Source organism: Castor canadensis, chromosome 14 (genome assembly GCF_047511655.1).
Source record: "Castor canadensis chromosome 14, mCasCan1.hap1v2, whole genome shotgun sequence".
Classification (NCBI taxonomy): Eukaryota; Metazoa; Chordata; class Mammalia; order Rodentia; family Castoridae; genus Castor; species Castor canadensis.
The window spans coordinates 58624055-58642524 of record NC_133399.1 but is presented as its reverse complement, the minus strand read 5'-3'; the positions used below and the strand labels follow the sequence as shown (position 1 = coordinate 58642524).

The window sequence follows — 18470 nt, the reverse complement described above, 5'->3', positions numbered from 1 at the left end:
GTGTGTGTGTGTGTGGGGGGGGATCCTTAGATAGCTTTGGGATGAGGGCTGGTCACCTGAAAGAAGTTGGTGTGATTATAGGGTTGGAACTTCCAGCCCTATGTCTATCCTCCAACCTGCAGGGAAAGGAGAGGCGCAATGATGTAATCAATCATACCTATGTAATGAGGCCTCCATAAAATCCCAAAAGGACAGAGAACCAAGGTATGTGGTGGGGGTGCTTGGAGGGTGGCGTGCCAGACAAGTCATGAAGGCACCTTTGTCCCATACCTCGCCCTGTTTGTGTCTCCCGTGTGGCTGTTCATCTGTATGCTTTGCAAACAAACCAGCCACAATAAGTAAAGGGTCTTCCTGAGCTCTGTGAGCTGCTCTAGCAAGCCAGTCCAGTCCAAGGAGTGGGGTCATGGGACCCTCAATTTATAACCAACTGTTCAGAACACAGGTCACAACCAGTGCTTGCAACTGTCACCTTCAAGGGGGCCTTGGGATGTGGTGGGAAGAGGAGACTTGTGGGACTGAGTCCTTAACCTGAGGGATCTGACACTCTCTTTAGGCAGGCAGTGTCAGAATTGACTTGAATTAGAGGACACCACTTCCTTAGTTGGTGAAAGACACTCCCCCCCTCCCCCCGCCACACACACATCTGGTGTTAGAAGTGTTGGGTTGACTTTGTGAGTCCCCCCCCCCCCATATCTCTTAGTACTCTAAGACTTGACATGAACAAGTCTCTGGAAAGAAGAAAAAAGTCGCCACAGGTGAAATGGCTGGGTAGCAAACAGAATTCAACAGTTGTCAAAATACAAAATGTCTTCATTTTCTACTTATATTAAAACAGTAACAAACATTTCCATGTAGCAAGTTAGTATTGCTTTAATCATACCCCATCAATCCCATCAATGGAAAAAAATAATACAGAATGTCAACGCTCAGAGTCTGCCAAGATTTTTAAATTCACCCCTTATCTGAAATTGAGGCCCAGAAAAATAATAATTTATCCAAGACTGGGGAGCTATTTCACAGGAGCACCAAGGCTAGAACCCACCCCTCACCCCAGGAGAGGGCCCTATTGTATCTCACAGACCAGCTGTGGCGCCTTAGCCTCTGGAGCAACTGTCTTCACTCCAGGTCCCATCTGGGCTCACGTGGGGCACCAAGGGGTTTCCAAGTCTTGTCCTCCCCCAGTCCTTTGGCTTCTCTGTAACCCTCATGTTGGATCTGGGGACCTAAAGGACAGATGAGTGAGTATCCCATCCCCCATGGAGAGCACTATGAGCCCTGCATCCTGAGAAGGGATACATGGCTTCATAAATCTGCATTCCTGCACTCTGCCACGGGGCTGATAGATAGGATGCTCTCAAGGTTGTTTCTCCCCAATAAGGGGCAAACAGACCAGCTCGTTCAAGAGAGCCTGCACCCACACGAATCCACAAAAAGTGGGAAGAACTCACCTAACCCTTACCTTAACCCAGAGTTAAAGCTTCCATAAAAAGCCCCAGCCTTCACCTCAGCAGGGAGCCACCAGTTTCCAGGCTCCACTGCACGGCTCTAGCTGCAGCCTTTGCTTTTTGTACTAAATCTACCTGTGTGTCCACTATCCGTGTCTCCTGAGTTTATTCCTAAGCCCAGGGAAGACAAGAACCCCTGGAGTACTCCCCCACTCCCCCACCCCCCACCCCACAACACTCAAGATGCAGTAAATCTAAGGCATTATGAGTCCTAAGTCTGGGCATTATGAGTTTTGAGCTTTCTGTCTTTTCTTTTCTTTTGAGACAGGGTCTACCTGTAGTCAAGACTGGCCTGCAGCTTATTATGCAGGGCAGGCCAGCCTCCACTGGCAAGCCTCTTGCCTCATCTCCTCAGTGCTAGGAACAGGCTTGTGCCATTACTGGTAGCTAAACTTTTCTAACCCATCAGGCATTTTTCTTTCTCCACCAGAATTAATTAATTCTGGGAGATTAATTAATTAATTCAAAGAATGCTCAAAGTCAAGCAGAGTGCTGTTGGCTCCAATTCAAGGACTGCCAGGAAACTTTTTTGATCAACTCTTACTCCCTTTCCCTGCCCAGTCTCCACTGAAGTCCCATCCCTGTCCCCTCCACCTTAATTCTAGATTCAGTCCCTAGCATCCAGCTGCTTGGTGTTTTCTGCACTACTCCCCCACTCCTTTAAAGGCCAGAAACATAATCAATCCGTCATTTTTTAACACCTGCCACACTGTGAATATTGAAGAAACAAACAGGCGTGAAGGCCAGGCAACTGCCACTTTCTGATCTGAGGAACTAAGGCACCAGGCTGCCGGGGCTGAGGGTCACATCCGGACGGGTGTTCCCAGAGTGGGTCGGGTCTGGTGGGATCCAGACACCTCATACCTGGTAAAGAATTAACCTAGGCGAGCTCCGCAACCCGCCACCCAATCTCTGCCAAGGGACCCGGGAGTCCAAGGGACAGACGCTGGGGGCGTCGCCAACACCCGCGCGGAGGAGACCGCGAGTGGGCGGCCTGGGTGGCCGGGCTGCGGAGAGCCACGTGCCCGCTGCGGCCCGGAGCAGGGTGGGGCGGCACGGACTACACATCCCAGGGGGCGTGGAGCCCAGGCGGAAGGGGCGGACCAGGAGGGGGGTGGCCGGAGAGACCCGGCTAGGCGGAGGCGCGGGAGAGGGCAGAGGAGGGTCGTGGGACAGCGCGCAGGAGACATGTCCGGGGGCAGCAGCTGCAGCCAGACCCCGAGCCGGGCCATCCCCACCACTCGCCGGGTGGTCCTCGGCGACGGCGTGCAGCTACCTCCCGGGGACTACAGCACCACCCCGGGCGGCACGCTCTTCAGCACCACCCCCGGAGGTAGGCGCGGGCCTGGGGGCCGCGTGCGGACTTGGGGGCGGCCGAGCGGGAGGGATCCGAAATCGCGCATGGGGCGGGGTGGCTGGAAAGAACGGTTAAAGGGTATCGGGGGGCAGCGAGGGTCACGGAGGTGGCCGCCCCCCATTGCCTGCACTCTGGTGTCCGGATGCGTCGTCCAGAGCCTCATTAGTTTTTCTCCTTGTAAGAGAGACCGCGGAGTATCCCCCCGCGCATGGACACGCACGTTCCCAGGACTGCCATATGCCAAGGTGGCTGCCCCTGATGGGGTTTGGGGCAGCTCTGAGGCAGGATAGGGTGCGGTCAGGGTGGCCTACGGATCAAGGGAAGGCCTGGTCTGGAGTTTTAATGCGATGGGCGTTCTCCTTTGGAATAAATGCCTCTTGCAGAGGCACCCCTGGTTTTGTGTTGGACACGCGCCCTTTAACGGAGGTTTCGGCTGAGGGTGCTCCTTGCCCCAGCAGCGCGCCACCAGCACCTGTGGCACAGTGCCTCATTTACGGGAATGGGATCCCTGCGCAAAGCTGTGCAGAAAAACACGCTCCTCTGTTGGCGTTGGGAGGGGGGTGGGGGGGTGGGAGCGCGCACCGTGTGACCTCCCGGGAGTGGATGAGGAAGAGGAAGCTGAGCTGGCACGGGTGGGGGCCAGGCATTCCCTCCCTACCCCGGAGCCCCGCCGCACAGGCGCTGACGAAACCTGCCCGCCGGTTTGCATGATGAAATCCTCGTGCACACCACTCTCCTACCATCCTCGCGCTCCCCTCCCCCTTGTCCTCCCTTTTGCTGCTTCCCAAACTACTCGGAACACTAGCGATCTGGCTCTCCGCTGTGTGGCCCGGACTGCGCGCTGCGCGGGCCGGGCCGCAGCCTCTCCCCTGTCCGCAGGCGGGTCACATGCTTGTTTTCTGAGGCACTTGTCCCACCATCCACGAACACAGCCAGATCCCAGGTCCTCGGGACGGTTTAAGGCAGGGATCTTAAGAGACGGTTGTCCAGTCGTGCCTCTTATTCTACAGAACACGCCACCGAGACCCCAAAGCTTGAGCACATGCTTATTGTGCATCGTTAGACGGTTTTCCCAGATTGAGCAAGAAATAGCAACCAGGTAGAGAGGGGTAAATGCGCACTGTTTTTTATTACAAATGAACCAAGGGCAGGTTCCCAGGGTCTCTCCTTGCCACCCTTGACTTCTCTTTCTCTTGACCTGTTGTAGCCCACGCTGTTCCCTTTGTCTCGGTCTTGATGGGTTTAGCAGAACCTTTCCTGATAATGTTGGCCTTTTCTCAAGCCAGGCTGGGTATCTCTGTTTATCTGTTCTGGGTGGGCACTCAGTCCAGCCTGAAGGCCCAGTTACCCCTTTTTTGCTCCCTTTGTTGCTGGATGGAGTGGGTCAGATGTAGCAATCATCAAGAGTAGTGTTTATTGTTTTTTGGACTGGGAAGTGAGGGGTTGGCAGGCCACAGCAAGGCCCCTTCCCTTTGAAGGTCTTTGGTAGGGGAAGGGGGCTTTTGCCTCAGAGGGTATCATTGGGTTTTGAGGCCAACCAGAAGGAAGCTAACTGTACCTGAGTCCAGAGGCAGCTCTTTCTTGTGTGGGATGCTTAACTTTAGGAAGGTGGCACTGTCTGCTAAAGTCAGAGAGCCTATGGATTCTTCTCCAAGCAGAGAAGTATGAGAAAGGGTCACACCCTGGTATCCTTTTGCTGCAGTCTGGATGCTGTTTGTCAATCTGTGTGCTTCAGAATTACCTGGGGATCCTTTTTTTTTCCCACTAGCATATGTTAATTGTATGAAGAGTTTCATTGTAATATTTCCATCTTTGATCGGATTCACCACCTCTGTTATCTTCTCCATGGGGACCCTATTTTAATGCAAATTTTGATTCTTTGGGGGCTGGAGATTTCTACATTTCTAAATAGCTTACGGTGATTGGTCCATATTCCACATTCTGGTGGTACTGGGGTTTGAACTCTGGGCCTCAGGCTTTCTAGGCAGGCTCTCTTTACCACTTGAGCAACTCCTGCAGTCCTTTTTGTATTGGGTCATTTTGAGATAGTGTCTCATGCACTCTTTGCCCGGGTTGGCTTCAAACTTCCATCTTCCTGATCTCTGCCTCCTGAGTAGCTGGAATTACAGGCCCCACAGTCTTCAGTACTCAGGAGTTCCAGGAACACTGTATAACTTCCCTTATTTTTCAGCTCTCTAGCAAAAAGTGTTGATTCTATCCAGGTAAACTTTTCTTGAGGTTGGGTTGGTGTCAGGTTTGGTAAAATGCCTGTGTGACTTATTTGCAACATTGTCAACTCTTGAAGAGGTAGTACAATGTCACTGAGCCTGCAATGGCCTGGAAGTGTCTGTCCCTGGAGGCAAGGAAGCAGCAGTTGGTTTGAGCCATCTCCAGTCCTCTGATTCCGGTTTGCTTTCCATTGTCATTATCCTTTTATAGACTGAGACTCAGGTATCGAGAACTTAAGAAATTTGCTGAAAGGAATGTTGTCCATGGTATTTGACTTTTTTTTCCCCAAGCACACTTGAAACAGAATTTTTAATATTTTTGTTTGTGCATGCATATTTAAGTCTATAGAGCCTTGAAAATCTCCACACAACAAAACTTTTTTTTTTTTTCAAAACAAAATTTGAATGAGTAGAACAGAAGCCTTTTTCCCCTCTCCCCTGTTAATTCCCATGGTCCAGCTCCATTTGGATGCTTGAGCCCAAGCTTACAGGGGTACCTGTACCTGGGTAAGTTTAATCAGAGGTAAGCAGGTAGGGCTGCAGGTGTTAATGGCACCCAATTTTATTAGACAAAGAAAAGTCTGTACTCAGGAAGCTGACCTTGGAGCAGCTACCAAGTCTTTGGCTGTGGACCAGGCAGTGCTGGGAAGAGGGGGAGGTGGGCTGGACCCTGAGGCCAGTGTTCTGAGGTCTTAGTGACACAGAGGAGAGAAGATATATTCAGGACATTGAGGACAAGGTTAAGGGAGCTTGGATATTGGGCCAGTGAGGGAGATAGAATGGGCCTCTGTCTCACATTAACCTGAGCCTCCTTTTAAAGTATTTGGAACATTCTGCATGAAGTTCCCCATTACAGACTTTGGGGGCAGGATGGTGTAGAGCACCCCAAACTCCCTTTGAACCCAGCCTCCTTGGTTTCGTTGTTGTTGTTTGGTTGGTTTTTTGGTGGCACCGGGGTTTGAACTCAGAGCCTCAGGCTTGCTAGGCAGGTGCTTTTACCACCCTTTTCTGTGATGAGTTTTTTGAGATAGAATCTGAGAACTATTTGCCTGGGGCTGGTTTCGAACCATGATCCTCCTGATTTCTACCTTCTGAGTAGTTAGGATTACAGGTATGAGCCAGTGGCACCAGCTGTTTTTGTTTTGTTTTGTTTGTTTGTGATGGGGGGCGGATTGGAACCCAGGGCAGTAGGACTTGTTTGATAACCAAGTGAGAACTTCTGTGTGGTCACCCTGATAGGAGCTTAGGGGCTTACAGCCTAATGAACGGACACAGTTATAGATGTTAATGACCTTCAGAATCTTTTTATTTTTTTTCAATATCCTTCAAGGTGGTAGGTCTTCATTATTTGAAAGAGTTTGATTTTTTTAAAAAATAAATTCCCTGTAATAGCAAAAAAAAAAGTCATTACCAAATTTAGTGAAAGACACAGGCAGAATGATACTATACTCACCTATTGCTATAAAGTAGTAATGTTATATAAAATGAGTTAGGAAAGAGGAGCAATAGTGAAAAAAGAGAATGGTTCTGAAGGTTACAGTAAGAGAAAAATGTTCATTTGTACACGAGAATTCCTGCGTGTTCCAACAAATGATAAACCTGTTGCTTTCTGGTCTGGCACCCATGCTGCAGTCTTTCTCCGTTATGATTCATAACAAGTGGATCACATGTGTTTGTTGACATATTTGCTCCCTGGGTTAGGCAGGAAGTTCTTTTAGAAGTCTTCTGTCCTCATGATCTAATGCCAGGTCTGGTGTTCAGGAGGTGAGGAGTTGAGCTGAGGGTGTAGCTCAGTGGGAGAGCTCTTGTCTAGCACGTGTAAGTGCTCCCAAAGCACTTACAAAAACAAAAGAAGTGGAAGAAAGTTGAAAAGAATTCAGGAATGAAAGGATTCCCCTAGTTTCTTTAAGTCAGTCAGGCCTGCATCTCAGCTAGTTTAATGATAATATTGAAATTTTCTTTTCAGTTAGAATGCTGCTGGGACCGAAACTAACTTTCTCTAAACTTTCCTACTTGTTCCACTGTTACTATCAACAGTATTACTTATATTACTTTCCCAATATTATTGAGCAGGGAGTGGAAGTGGCTTTTCTTAAATTGAGCATGTTAGTGTTGGAATCAGTATTAGACCTTGCGGTCGAAGCTCCTTATTTACGTGTTTGGACCCACCATTGCTGACTAGGCAAGAGTAGGTAACTTCTGCTCTCTGGCAATCTGGTGTTCAAAGGCATGGCCAACCATGGGTGTCTTGTAATCCAATGGCTATGCCCATGAAAGCCCATTGAGAAAGCCATTAGATCAGGGCTTCCCAGCAGCCCAGGGACACTTATCTTGGTGAAAATGGCTGTATCAGTTAGCTATTGCCATATAGCAAGCCATCCCAAAACTTAGTATCTTAAACAACAGTTTGTTACTTCTGTCTGTTGTTTGGTCTGGTTGGTCAGTCTTTGCTAACCTTGCCTTAGCTAACTCTCATAGCCACAGATGGTTGACAAGTGGATTGCCCTGGGCTGTAAAGTCCAAGATGGCCTTACCCACATGTCTCGGACATTTCTGACAACAGTGGAGCCTGGGAGCTTCCTCTGGTTGAGCCTCAGCTTACTAACACAGCAGTTTCCAAGCCCACTTAAAGCCTAGGCTAAGACGTACCATGGCATCACTTGTGAAGAATTTTACCAGCTAAACCCATGATGGGCAGCCCAGCTTCAAGGAGAGGGGGTATAACTCCCTTTGAATGAGAAAAGCCACATGTGCAAACAGATGGATGGAGTTACAGAATTCTCAGCTTCAGACAATATTCCACAAGTGTGAAAACTCAATGAACAGTCCTTTGCGAGAACTTGTCAGGGCTGTAGAGTCAGCCAGGTGCAGAAACAAACAGAATCACAAGACTGCCAATCAGCTTGTTGGGTTAAGAACAGTGACATTTTAAAAGGTCTTACCTCTCAAAAAAAAGGGGAGTGGGGAACAGTGTCAACCTTCCTGAAAACATTAAGTCATAGACCCCATGCCTCCCCTTTCTACCTCCACCTAGCCCTCCTCCTCCAAGTTTCCTACTGGCCAGGCTTTGGGGACAGTCTACAACAGGGCCCACGTTTGTTCTCTACCCAGCACTGAAATGAACGTCCTGGATTCTCTGGGCACTAGCAATTGACTGGAGTCAAGTTTCTACACCCAGCAGTCCAAAAGGGGGTTAGGAGTGAGAACACTAGACTACAATTGGTTCAGAAGCATTTAGTGTGGAGATTAAAAGCCAGGTCACTTGCCTTACAGAGAATGTGTGCTGGGGCTGGGATTTTAGCTCAGTGGACTGCCCAGTAAGAAAAGCCACCCAGACACATGCACTTCCTGCCCACCCAATGCAGGGAGGAAAGGGAAGAGGGACACGGACACCAGGTAGCCCCCAGCATGCAGGTTGACAGGGAGCCACTGCTCAGAAGCTGGATTTAAAATGGTCTGTAGTACTCAGCGCACAGGCTGCTGCCTTCTGCCTTCTGCCTGAGCAGAGGCACTCAAGGCTTCCCCCTCTCTTCCCTGTCCTGTTTTGAAATGCTCCCCCTTTCCCTGGAATGGGATCAGCAGTTCTAGGAATTCCGTCCTTGTATCTTGCTAAGCCTGGTCTCACATTCAAGGGAAGCATGCCTCTGCCAGGGGAGGCCCAGGGGAAAGTGAGAGGCCAGCTTGGCTCAGTTTACAGAGCCACATCCAGCAGCAGAATGTAGGCCCCCACAGGGGGAAGGATAGCACTCAAGGCAGGGGCTCACAAGGAGAACATTCTGTCCTGGACACACATTCAAGCTTAGGTAAAAGTCTGAAGACCCTTCAGTGTTCCCAGTGGAGAGAACATTGGCTGAGAGTTGGTAGCTTCCTTTGGTAGCTACTTTTTTATTTTTTTCTTTGCAGTGCTGAGGATCAAACCCAGGGTCTCAGATGTGCTAGGCAAACACTCTGCCTCTGAGCTTTGCTAGTTTTAACTGTGCCTTGCTAGTTTTAAACAGCTGACAGTGTTTAGGGCTGGAGACAAGACAGCTTGGATCAGCCTCTGGATGGCAGTGAGGGGACAGTCTCTCTGAGCCTCAGTTTCCTTATCTGCAAGCTGAAGATACTATGCTGTACCCCTCTTAGGGGGCTATAGGAGTGACTGAGACTAAGCATATCAGGCTTTGAGCACAGACAGGCAGTATGGTGACACATGAAAGTCTTTTAAGTATTCATTCGGGCGCACAGATGTGCTCCTCGGCCTCCAAGGAGTTTCCTGTCTGGCTGTAACTCTTCTCTCTGGTTGTTTACATGTTCTCCCAAGTGATCTTCCTATTTATTTATTTATTTATGTATAATTTCAAGACAGGCTCTCTCTGTGTATCCCAGACTAGCCTCAAGCTCTCAATCTTCCTGCTTCTGCCTCCTGAGTGCTGGGACTATAGGTGTATACCATTGTGTTTGGCCCTGAATGATGTACAAAGAATTTTTCCCCCCTCAATGCTGGGGATCAGACCCAGGGTCTTGTGCACACAAGGCAAGCACTCTACCACTGAACTACACCCTCCAGCCCCCAAAGAATCTTGACATTCTTATTTAATCTTCATAGTGCTCCTGAGAGGTGTGGAAATTCGTATCCTCCTTTTGTGTCAGAGAATGAAAGTGGGACTCTAGAGGTGAGGGACTGTGTGTGGTGAGTCCTGGTTTTAGCCAGAACTTCTGCCTCCAAGCCCCAAGCTATTTGCACATTAAGTGCCTGCCAACAGTGAGATCCTAAAAATAGATGGCACATGGCTGGTGCCTTATAAAATAGTTTAGACAAGCCTGGTACAACACCCTTGTTTCATATGAGTGAGAAAACTAGACCCTAGGGGAATGTCTGATTTATACTTTCAAGCAAACTGTCACCAACATGAAGTATCCTGTAAGGAAAACACTGTCCCTAGCTTGGTGCACAGCTAGGTTTAGAGTTCGAAAGGAGACCGGCTCCCTAAGTTCGTCTTGTGTCTTGGACTCTGTGGGTCTAAGAACAGTGGAGAATGTTGTTACCCCTCCCCCCCACAAGCCTCTTTCCAGGGTTGCTTATGGCCCCTTTGCCTGTAGTTGGTCCCTGATGTGGATGCGACTGAACAAATGGTACAGTATGTCACCTGAGCCTGTACTGGCCATAGTAGCTAGTGTTTATACAGAGCTCACTTTCATCAGCCACTGTGTTTTTGTTGTTATTGGCAGTACTGAGGTTTGAACTTGGGGCCTAGCACTTGCTAGACAAGTCCTTTTTTTTGCCTTTAATTATATTTCAGGTAGAGTTTTACTGTTTTTTTGCCCACGGCTGGCCTCAGCCTGCAATCCTTCTACCTACAGCGCCCTGCATATGGGATCACCGGCATTGTTTGAGATGGGGGTCTTGCTAACTTTTTGCCTGCCCTGTCCCCTACCAGCGATTCCCCTGATCCCCACCTGCTGAGTAGCAGCGATCAGCTGATCAGCCACTGGTTTTTTGTTTTTTGTTTTTTTTTTTTTCATTTTTCTTTTATTATTCATATGTGCATACAAGGCTTGGTTCATTTCTCCCCCCTGCCCCCACCCCCTCCCTTACCACCCACTCCACCCCCTCCCTCTCCCCCCCCCAGTACCCAGCAGAAACTATTTTGCCCTTATTTCTAATTTTGTTGTAGAGAGAGTATAAGCAATAATAGGAAGGAACAAGGGTTTTTGCTGGTTGAGATAAGGATAGCTATACAGGGCATTGACTCACATTGATTTCCTGTGCGTGGGTGTTACCTTCTAGGTTAATTCTTTTTGATCTAACCTTTTCTCTAGTTCCTGGTCCCCTTCTCCTATTGGCCTCAGTTGCTTTAAGGTATCTGCTTTAGTTTCTCTGCGTTAAGGGCAACAAATGCTAGCTAGTTTTTTAGGTGTCTTATCTATCCTCACCCCTCCCTTGTGTGCTCTTGCTTTTATCATGTGCTCATAGTCCAATCCCCTTGTTGTGTTTGCCCTTGATCTAATGTCCACATATGAGGGAGAACATACGATTTTTGGTCTTTTGGGCCAGGCTAACCTCACTCAGAATGATGTTCTCCAATTCCATCCATTTACCAGCGAATGATAACATTTCGTTCTTCTTCATGGCTGCATAAAATTCCATTGTGTATAGATACCACATTTTCTTAATCCATTCGTCAGTGCTGGGGCATCTTGGCTGTTTCCATAACTTGGCTATTGTGAATAGTGCCGCAATAAACATGGATGTGCAGGTGCCTCTGGAGTAACAGTCTCTTGGGTATATCCCCAAGAGTGGTATTGCTGGATCAAATGGTAGATCGATGTCCAGCTTTTTAAGTAGCCTCCAAATTTTTTTCCAGAGTGGTTGTACTAGTCTACATTCCCATCAACAGTGTAAGAGGGTTCCTTTTTCCCCGCATCCTCGCCAACACCTGTTGTTGGTGGTGTTGCTGATGATGGCTATTCTAACAAGGGTGAGGTGGAATCTTAGCGTGGTTTTAATTTGCATTTCCTTTATTGCTAGAGATGGTGAGCATTTTTTCATGTGTTTTCTGGCCATTTGAATTTCTTCTTTTGAGAAAGTTCTGTTTAGTTCACATGCCCATTTCTTTATTGGTTCGTTACTTTTGGGAGAATTTAGTTTTTTAAGTTCCCTGTATATTCTGGTTATCAGTCCTTTGTCTGATGTATAGTTGGCAAATATTTTCTCCCACTCTGTGGGTGTTCTCTTCGGTTTAGAGACCATTTCTTTTGATGAACAGAAGCTTTTTAGTTTTATGAGGTCCCATTTATCTATGCTGTCTCTTAGTTGCTGTGTTGATCAGCCACTGTTTTAACCCACGCAATTACAGAGGAAGCTGGCATTATCATCATCCCCATTCTGCAGAGGAAGCCACTGAGGCACAGAGAACGGAAGTAGTAACTGCCGTCATTGGAGCTAGTAAATGAGAAAAATGGATTTCAAAAGACTGAGAAATAGGCTCAGTGTTCTTCACAGGCAGTTCAAGATTGAACCTTGAACTCTCCTCCCAGCACCCAACAGGGGCTGGATCCCAACTACACAAATGACAGAAGGCTTGAGATAGAGGAAGGGGTGTACCATCTCTTTCCCTGCTGGGATGAAGTTTCTGGGTTTTCCTGCTCTGCATTTCCAGCTTATATCATCTAGGTCATTCTCAGCCACCTCCCCCACGGGTCCCCACCCTCTGTGCAGTACAGAATTGGAGTAGCATGGATATTTCTTGGGGTCAAAGCTTTACTGTCATGCTGTCTAGAAGAGGAAGATAGAGGGCTTGGAGTGTCTGTCTCCATTTCCACAGACAGGTCGATCCTCTTCTCTGCCCCTCTGGTCCCCACATATGCCTCTGTTTGGGGACTTCGTACACTTGACAGTAAATACTTGTTTACAGGTCTTTTTTAATCTGAGTGAGTTGGGGAGCTTTTACTCCAGCTGACCGTTATATCACTAGCACCTCGCATGGTGCTATAAGAAGTAGAGGTTGTTGTGAGTGAATAAATGGAAACTGCACACCTATTTTCAGGCAGTAGGATTGAGCAAAAATTGCAACTGTGTAAGCGGGTTTAATACCTGTCCCTGGGTTGCAGTCCCTATGCCTGAAACAATTCATGGGAATTAAAGTGCAGATATTGCTCAAGACCATAGGCTAGACTAAATGTACTGCTGTATTATTCACAATAGCCAAGCTGTGGAATAAAACTAAATGTCCATCAGTACATGCATTGACAGAAAATGTGGTGGATATACATGATGAAATACTACTAAGCCTTAAAGAAGGAAGTCCTGCCATTTGCAACAACACGAATGAACCTTAAGGATATGATGAAATAAATTAGTCACAAAAAGACAAATACTGTATGATTTCACTTTTATGAGGTATATAGACAGAAAGTAGAAGGATGACTTCCAGGGTCTAGGGAAAGTGGGGAATGGGGAGTTATTTAATGGGTAGCGAGTGTTTTGCAAGATGCAAAGAAAGGTTCTGGATGGATGGTGCTGATGGTGACATAGCAGTGTGGCTGTACTTTACACTGTTGAACTGCATGCTTTGAAATAGTTAAGATAGGAAAATATTATGTTACGTGTATTTTATCACAACCTAAAAAAATAACCTCCGAAGAGGACTGGGGGGGTGTAACTCAGTGGTAGATCACCTGCCTAGCATTTGGAAGACTCTGGGTTCAATCCCCAGCACCACAAAACAGAAACCATGCCCCCTAAGAAACCAAGCTGTGAACTGTAGCCCATAAGCAGAGCTGTCAACTTCAGCATCATTGTCTTTCAGGTGAGAGGACCCAGGAGAGCCTAGGGGAACAGGTCAGCCTGGGGGAACAGCAAGTGGGCACTGTTATCCTGCAGCCTTCCCAGCCCTGGAATGCCACTCATCAGAGCATTCAGTGGGAGAGAAAGAGACTTATGGTTTTTTTCTGTTTTTTTGTGGTGTTGGGGATCAAACTCAGGGTCATTCGCACATGCTGGACTGTGCTGTGCCAGCTACACCCTGGCCACTACCTTAGTTCACATTTCTACTTGTACATAGCTTTAATATTTTATTTATATCACTTTTCCATTTTAGCTTATTATATATGTAGCATTATATAATGTGTAACTCATGTGACTTGTAATACAATATCAAATTGTATATTATTGCATTTTAAAAGGAAATTTGATACCAGTACTATGTATGGAAAACCAGATTCACTTGCCATATATAGACGGTAACTATAAAAAGAAATACAATGGCAGATCGTTCTTTAAATTCCAGCAAAATTCCATTGCCTGCTGGAGGCTCTGAGCCTGCTCTTCATTACAGAGGGAACGGTCAGCAAATGCTTTGAAGGTGTTAAAGATACACGACTATCCTGCCTGCCCTTCTGCGATAGAGGCAACAGGCAAAACATGGATAACCAACCATGTCTGTCCACTGTTAACTCGTGCACCAGACGGGCTCCCACAAGGGTCCTGGGCCTTCGCTTTTGGGAAATGCTCCCTTAATATGACATTCAGGTGGCTGTACATGGGAAGGGCCTAGGGTATGGTCTGATAATAGTGAATCATCCAGTAAGACCAGTCCTCACCCTGGGGAGTAAGACTGCTGTGAAGGGAGAGTGAAGAGAGAACATAAATGGAACACAGTGTGCACACTGCGAAGTGCAGTGACAGGCAGGGACCCCTGTCACCTGGGGCTTCGTAGAGAAGGGCTTGACTGGAGATCCCCGTGTGGAGCAAGTAGAGTCTGCCTGTCATTTTCCCCCTCGCTTCTCCATAAAGCCCAAGCAGGAGAACTTCTTTTTCACTAGTTTAAGTGACTCCTTAAGTTTTCCTATGCGGGGTTGTCCCGCTGGTTTTCAGGATGGAACAGTGAGTAGGAATGCTCCATCTTCACTATGGAATGTGCTGGTCATGGGTAATTGACATGGAGTATTGACAGGTGATCGGGTTGAAGGGCTTGAGGAACAGCCCAGGGTATGCTCAGCTGTCTGAGAAGACAAAGGTTCATTCTGGTGGCCAGCAGGCTCCACTTTGGGACACCTCAATTGAAGGGGTGTCAGGGTGGGACAGACTCTAGAGAAGCCTAGCTCTTCCTTGGTTCAGCTCATATAAGAAAACCTGCTTCCCCTGTTGTGACCACACTTCCAAGAAGTGGAAAAACCAGCAGGTAGGGGGAGGCTCAAGAAGGCTTTACCAACCTCCCTGTGCTCTTCCAGGGACCAGGATCATCTACGATCGGAAATTCCTGATGGAGTGTCGGAACTCACCTGTGGCCAAAACACCCCCGAGGGACTTGCCCACCATTCCCGGAGTCACCAGTCCTGTCAGTGATGAGCCACCCACAGAAGCCAGCCAGAACCACCTACGCAACAGCCCAGAAGAAAAGCGGGCAGGTGGTGAGTGGCCAGTCCCGGCCAGGCTGTGCCTTGGGAGGGGGATGTCTGTTCTCTAGGGGGAAATAATCCCAGGAGGAAGGAGGATGCCTCCTTTGTCACCATCATCAACTAAGAGTCTTCAGGTGAGCAGGAGGAAGAACTCTTAGGACCAACTTCCCCCTTCAAGGGGATCTAGAGCCCCAGGGGAACTGATCTAGCACCACCAGGCAATGTAGTTAGTGGGGAGCTTATCCAAAATGACAGTGGCTTCACATAGTGGCTCATGAACAATTTGCATAAGAGTTACTCCTGTGTAATTGTCTCCAAAGCATTACTGCCAATGTGCAATGCATGGAACACCACCGTGATGTTCGTGGTGAAAACTCCTCAAAGGTCTGGCACACTTGCTGTCTAGGAAATCACATATCTACAAGATAAAAAGTATATCCCGATGCTTCCTGGCAGGGTGTCTGTCCCTCAGTGGATCATTTATGAAGACAGACAGAAACAAGGCAGCCTGTTGTCTCTGCAGCTTTGACATTTTGTAGCTAGGTCTTTCCTGGTGTCCCCACCCACCAAATAATCAGAGCAGCCACCCTGGCAGTCGTGTGTGTGAATGTGCTCTTTGTGGTATGGAAACTAGCCGTCCAGAATATCTGAGTTGTTCACTATGTGAGGATGCTGTGTAAGCACTTCCAGACTACCTCAGTTATGTGGAACCCCACTGACCCTTCACCCAGAAGGCAGTATACCAGGCTCAGACAGGAAGCAGCCAGGGCCTTGGGCTAGGCCTGCTCTGCCGACAGCAGCAGAATCCATCCACCCAGGGCCTGCAGGTCATGATTCATAATTACTATGGGAACCCAACAGCCCAACACAGGAAACAGTTGCCTTGTCTTCTAGACTCAAGGCTGTGGCAGGAAGAGTTCAGTCACAGTGGGAGGGTGGGTTTAGGCACAAACAGAAAGCAATGTGACAGATGCTCAGCATGGTCACCAGTCTTTTGTTCAAGGATGGAGAGATTTGTTGGTCATTGCCTAGTGTTTACTTTTTGCCTCAAACCAAAGACAGCATTGAGGATGGAGTTAGTGAACACCTGAAACGATTGAGCCACTGTTCCTTGAAGGCTACCATTTCCCTCTGCTTGTTTGCACACCGTTTTGTGTGTGTGTGTGTGTGTGTGTGTGTGTGTGTGTGTGGTATTAGGGTTTGAACTCAGGGCTTCATGCTTGGTAGGCAGGTGCTCTGCCACTTGAGCCACTCTGCCAGACTTTTTTGTTTCAAGATAGGGTTTCATGAACTGTTTGCCCAGGTCAGTTTTTGAACAGTGATCCTTCTGATCTCTGCCTCCTGAGTAGCTCAGATTATAGGCGCGAGCCACTGGCGCCTGCTTTGCATACCTTCTTTGCTTCTTGTTTCTAGAGCTGCTTTGGCTGGTACAAATGCTGGCGGTACTCCAGATAATGGCCTGGCAATTTCACACAGCTGTTAGGACAGGGTGGGAGGCAGGACGAAATTTTCATTTTGTTTAACTGGATATAAGAAGCAAGGTTCCTGCCCTTGGATCCATGTATTTGTGGGACCTATTTGGGAACCAGAGCAGGCATCTTGCTAGCTAGAGCCTTGGAGCTGTCCTGCTAAGTAGACCATGAATGAGGCAATTCCACTTAAAAGCAAACAAACAAACAAAAAAAAAAAACAAAAAACCTGCCACAGCATGAATTATTTAGAAATGTTAGTGCTAAGAGGATGGTGAGGACAGTGAGTGGCTGAATTACCCAGCTAACTGGAAGGTTAGCTCATTCCATGGGCAATTGGATGGATGCCTAGTAGGATAGGGTACCACTTTCTAAACCAAAAATTGGGACAGGAAAGTTTTATATTTTATGTAGTTGCAAGTACCCAGGCATGGTGAAACATGTATAACCCTAATACTTGGGAGGCTGAGGCAAAAGGATTAAGAATTCCAAGGCAGCCGTTCAGGCCTGTAATCCTAGCTATTCAGGAGGCAGAGATCAGGAGGATCATGGCTTTGGGCAAATAGTTCTTGAAAAAAACCCATCACAAAAAAAAGGTGGTGGAATGGCTCAAGGTGTATGCCCTGAGTTCAAAACTCAATGCTGCAAAAAAAGGCTGGTGGAATGGCTCATGTGGTAGAGTGCCTGCTTGGCAAGCATAAGGTCCTTAGTTCAAACCCCAGTACCACCATAAATAAGTAAAAATTATAAGCTTTTTTTTTTTTTTTTTTTTTCCCAGTACTGGGAATTAGGCCTGACACTTGCTAGGTAAGCGCTCTACCACTAGAAAAAATTCAGGACTATCACCTCCCCTATAAGAAAACCTGGTCTCTGCTCTTTGTTTTGGAATTGGTAAAGAGCACAGCTGGACATGGAAGCTCCAGGCTTGTACTTCCAGGAATTCCTAGCCTATTTCTGACTTTACTCGACTCTCCTTGGCAGCCTCTGCTCTTGTAGGAAAAACAGGGCCTCTCCCAGGCCTCTTAAGACACGATGCCCTCGTTTGCCCTTGCTTTCCTGACCTCTGTTCCTTCTTTCCACAGGTGAAGAGTCACAGTTTGAAATGGACATTTAAGGGACCAGTCATTGGATGGAGTGATATTTCTGGGCCCCTCAGGCCCTTCTCAGGAGGAGAGTCACACCAGCCAGGCCTTCTGAAAGTTACCTACTGGGCAGGCGTCGGGTGTGGGGTCGGCCACCCGGCCCTCCTCCTTTCTCACTCAGGGCACCTGCTCCCCTTTCCTCTTTGTGAACACCAGCACATACCTCCTTGTGCCTCCATTGATGCAGGAGTTGCTACCCAGCCGGGATTGACTCTCTTGCCCGCACCCTGCAGCCAAGGGCCAGGAATTGGACATGGAGGAGCTCTTCTGAATGATCATCTGGTTCTTCCAGCCCCATCTTCTGGGGCATACCCTTCTTCTTAGGGTGGGGTACCTGGGAAAGCTCCCCTCCATTTCCTTCCCCAAGAGAGGAAATAAAAGCCATTTTCACCCTGGGGTCAAGGTTTGGGCCCTGTCTGAGCTCTTTTCAACACCAAGTAATAATTAACACCAGCTGATCTGTTCAGTGCTTAAAATATTCTTTCCTTCATATTATCTCATTTGATCCAGTAGGTAAGTAGAACAAGCATTGTCCTCATTTGGAGCTGGGAAGACTGGCTCAAGAAAAGCCACAGCACATGGGACTGGGTTTGAGCTCTGCTGCTCTCAAGCTCTTATTTTTCAGTGGCAAGTGCTGCCTACCTCTGTCAAGTGAACGCAGTTACCTTCCAACCCATTGGAGGCAAGTGTGAAAGAGTTCTAGCCTTGGCCATTGTAGAGGCTCTAATTCACACACACCTGATCTTTGTTGAGTGGTCCTTTTGTGTGAGCTGCCCTGGGAGACACAAACAAGGCAAGCTGTCTGCCTTGAGAATTTCATTGAAATGGAAGATTTGCCCATAAGAAAAGGTAGCATAAAGCAGATCATATAAGAGTGGTTACAAATG

The 18470-nt window shown here is 47.9% G+C and overlaps 1 protein-coding gene across 1 annotated transcript; it reads left to right on the top strand.

Annotated features, from left to right (window-relative positions):
- Positions 1-2612: 2612 nt before the first annotated feature.
- Positions 2613-17985, top strand: Eif4ebp1 (eukaryotic translation initiation factor 4E binding protein 1). The gene is made up of 3 exons (XM_020167534.2): positions 2613-2838; positions 14805-14984; positions 17524-17985. Exons 1-3 carry the CDS (start codon positions 2694-2696, stop codon positions 17553-17555), a joined length of 357 nt encoding a protein of 118 aa, XP_020023123.1. The 5' UTR covers positions 2613-2693; the 3' UTR covers positions 17556-17985.
- The last annotated feature ends 485 nt before the right edge of the window (positions 17986-18470 follow it).

Excerpts from the sequence above, each read along its gene's own strand:
- Eif4ebp1 (XM_020167534.2), top strand. The coding sequence starts at position 2,694 with ATGTCCGGGGGCAGCAGCTGCAGCCAGACCCCGAGCCGGGCCATCCCC. Across the intron at positions 2,839-14,804 it reads CTTCAGCACCACCCCCGGAG|GGACCAGGATCATCTACGAT; the intron begins GTAGGCGCGGGC and ends GTGCTCTTCCAG. Across the intron at positions 14,985-17,523 it reads AGAAGAAAAGCGGGCAGGTG|GTGAAGAGTCACAGTTTGAA; the intron begins GTGAGTGGCCAG and ends TTCTTTCCACAG.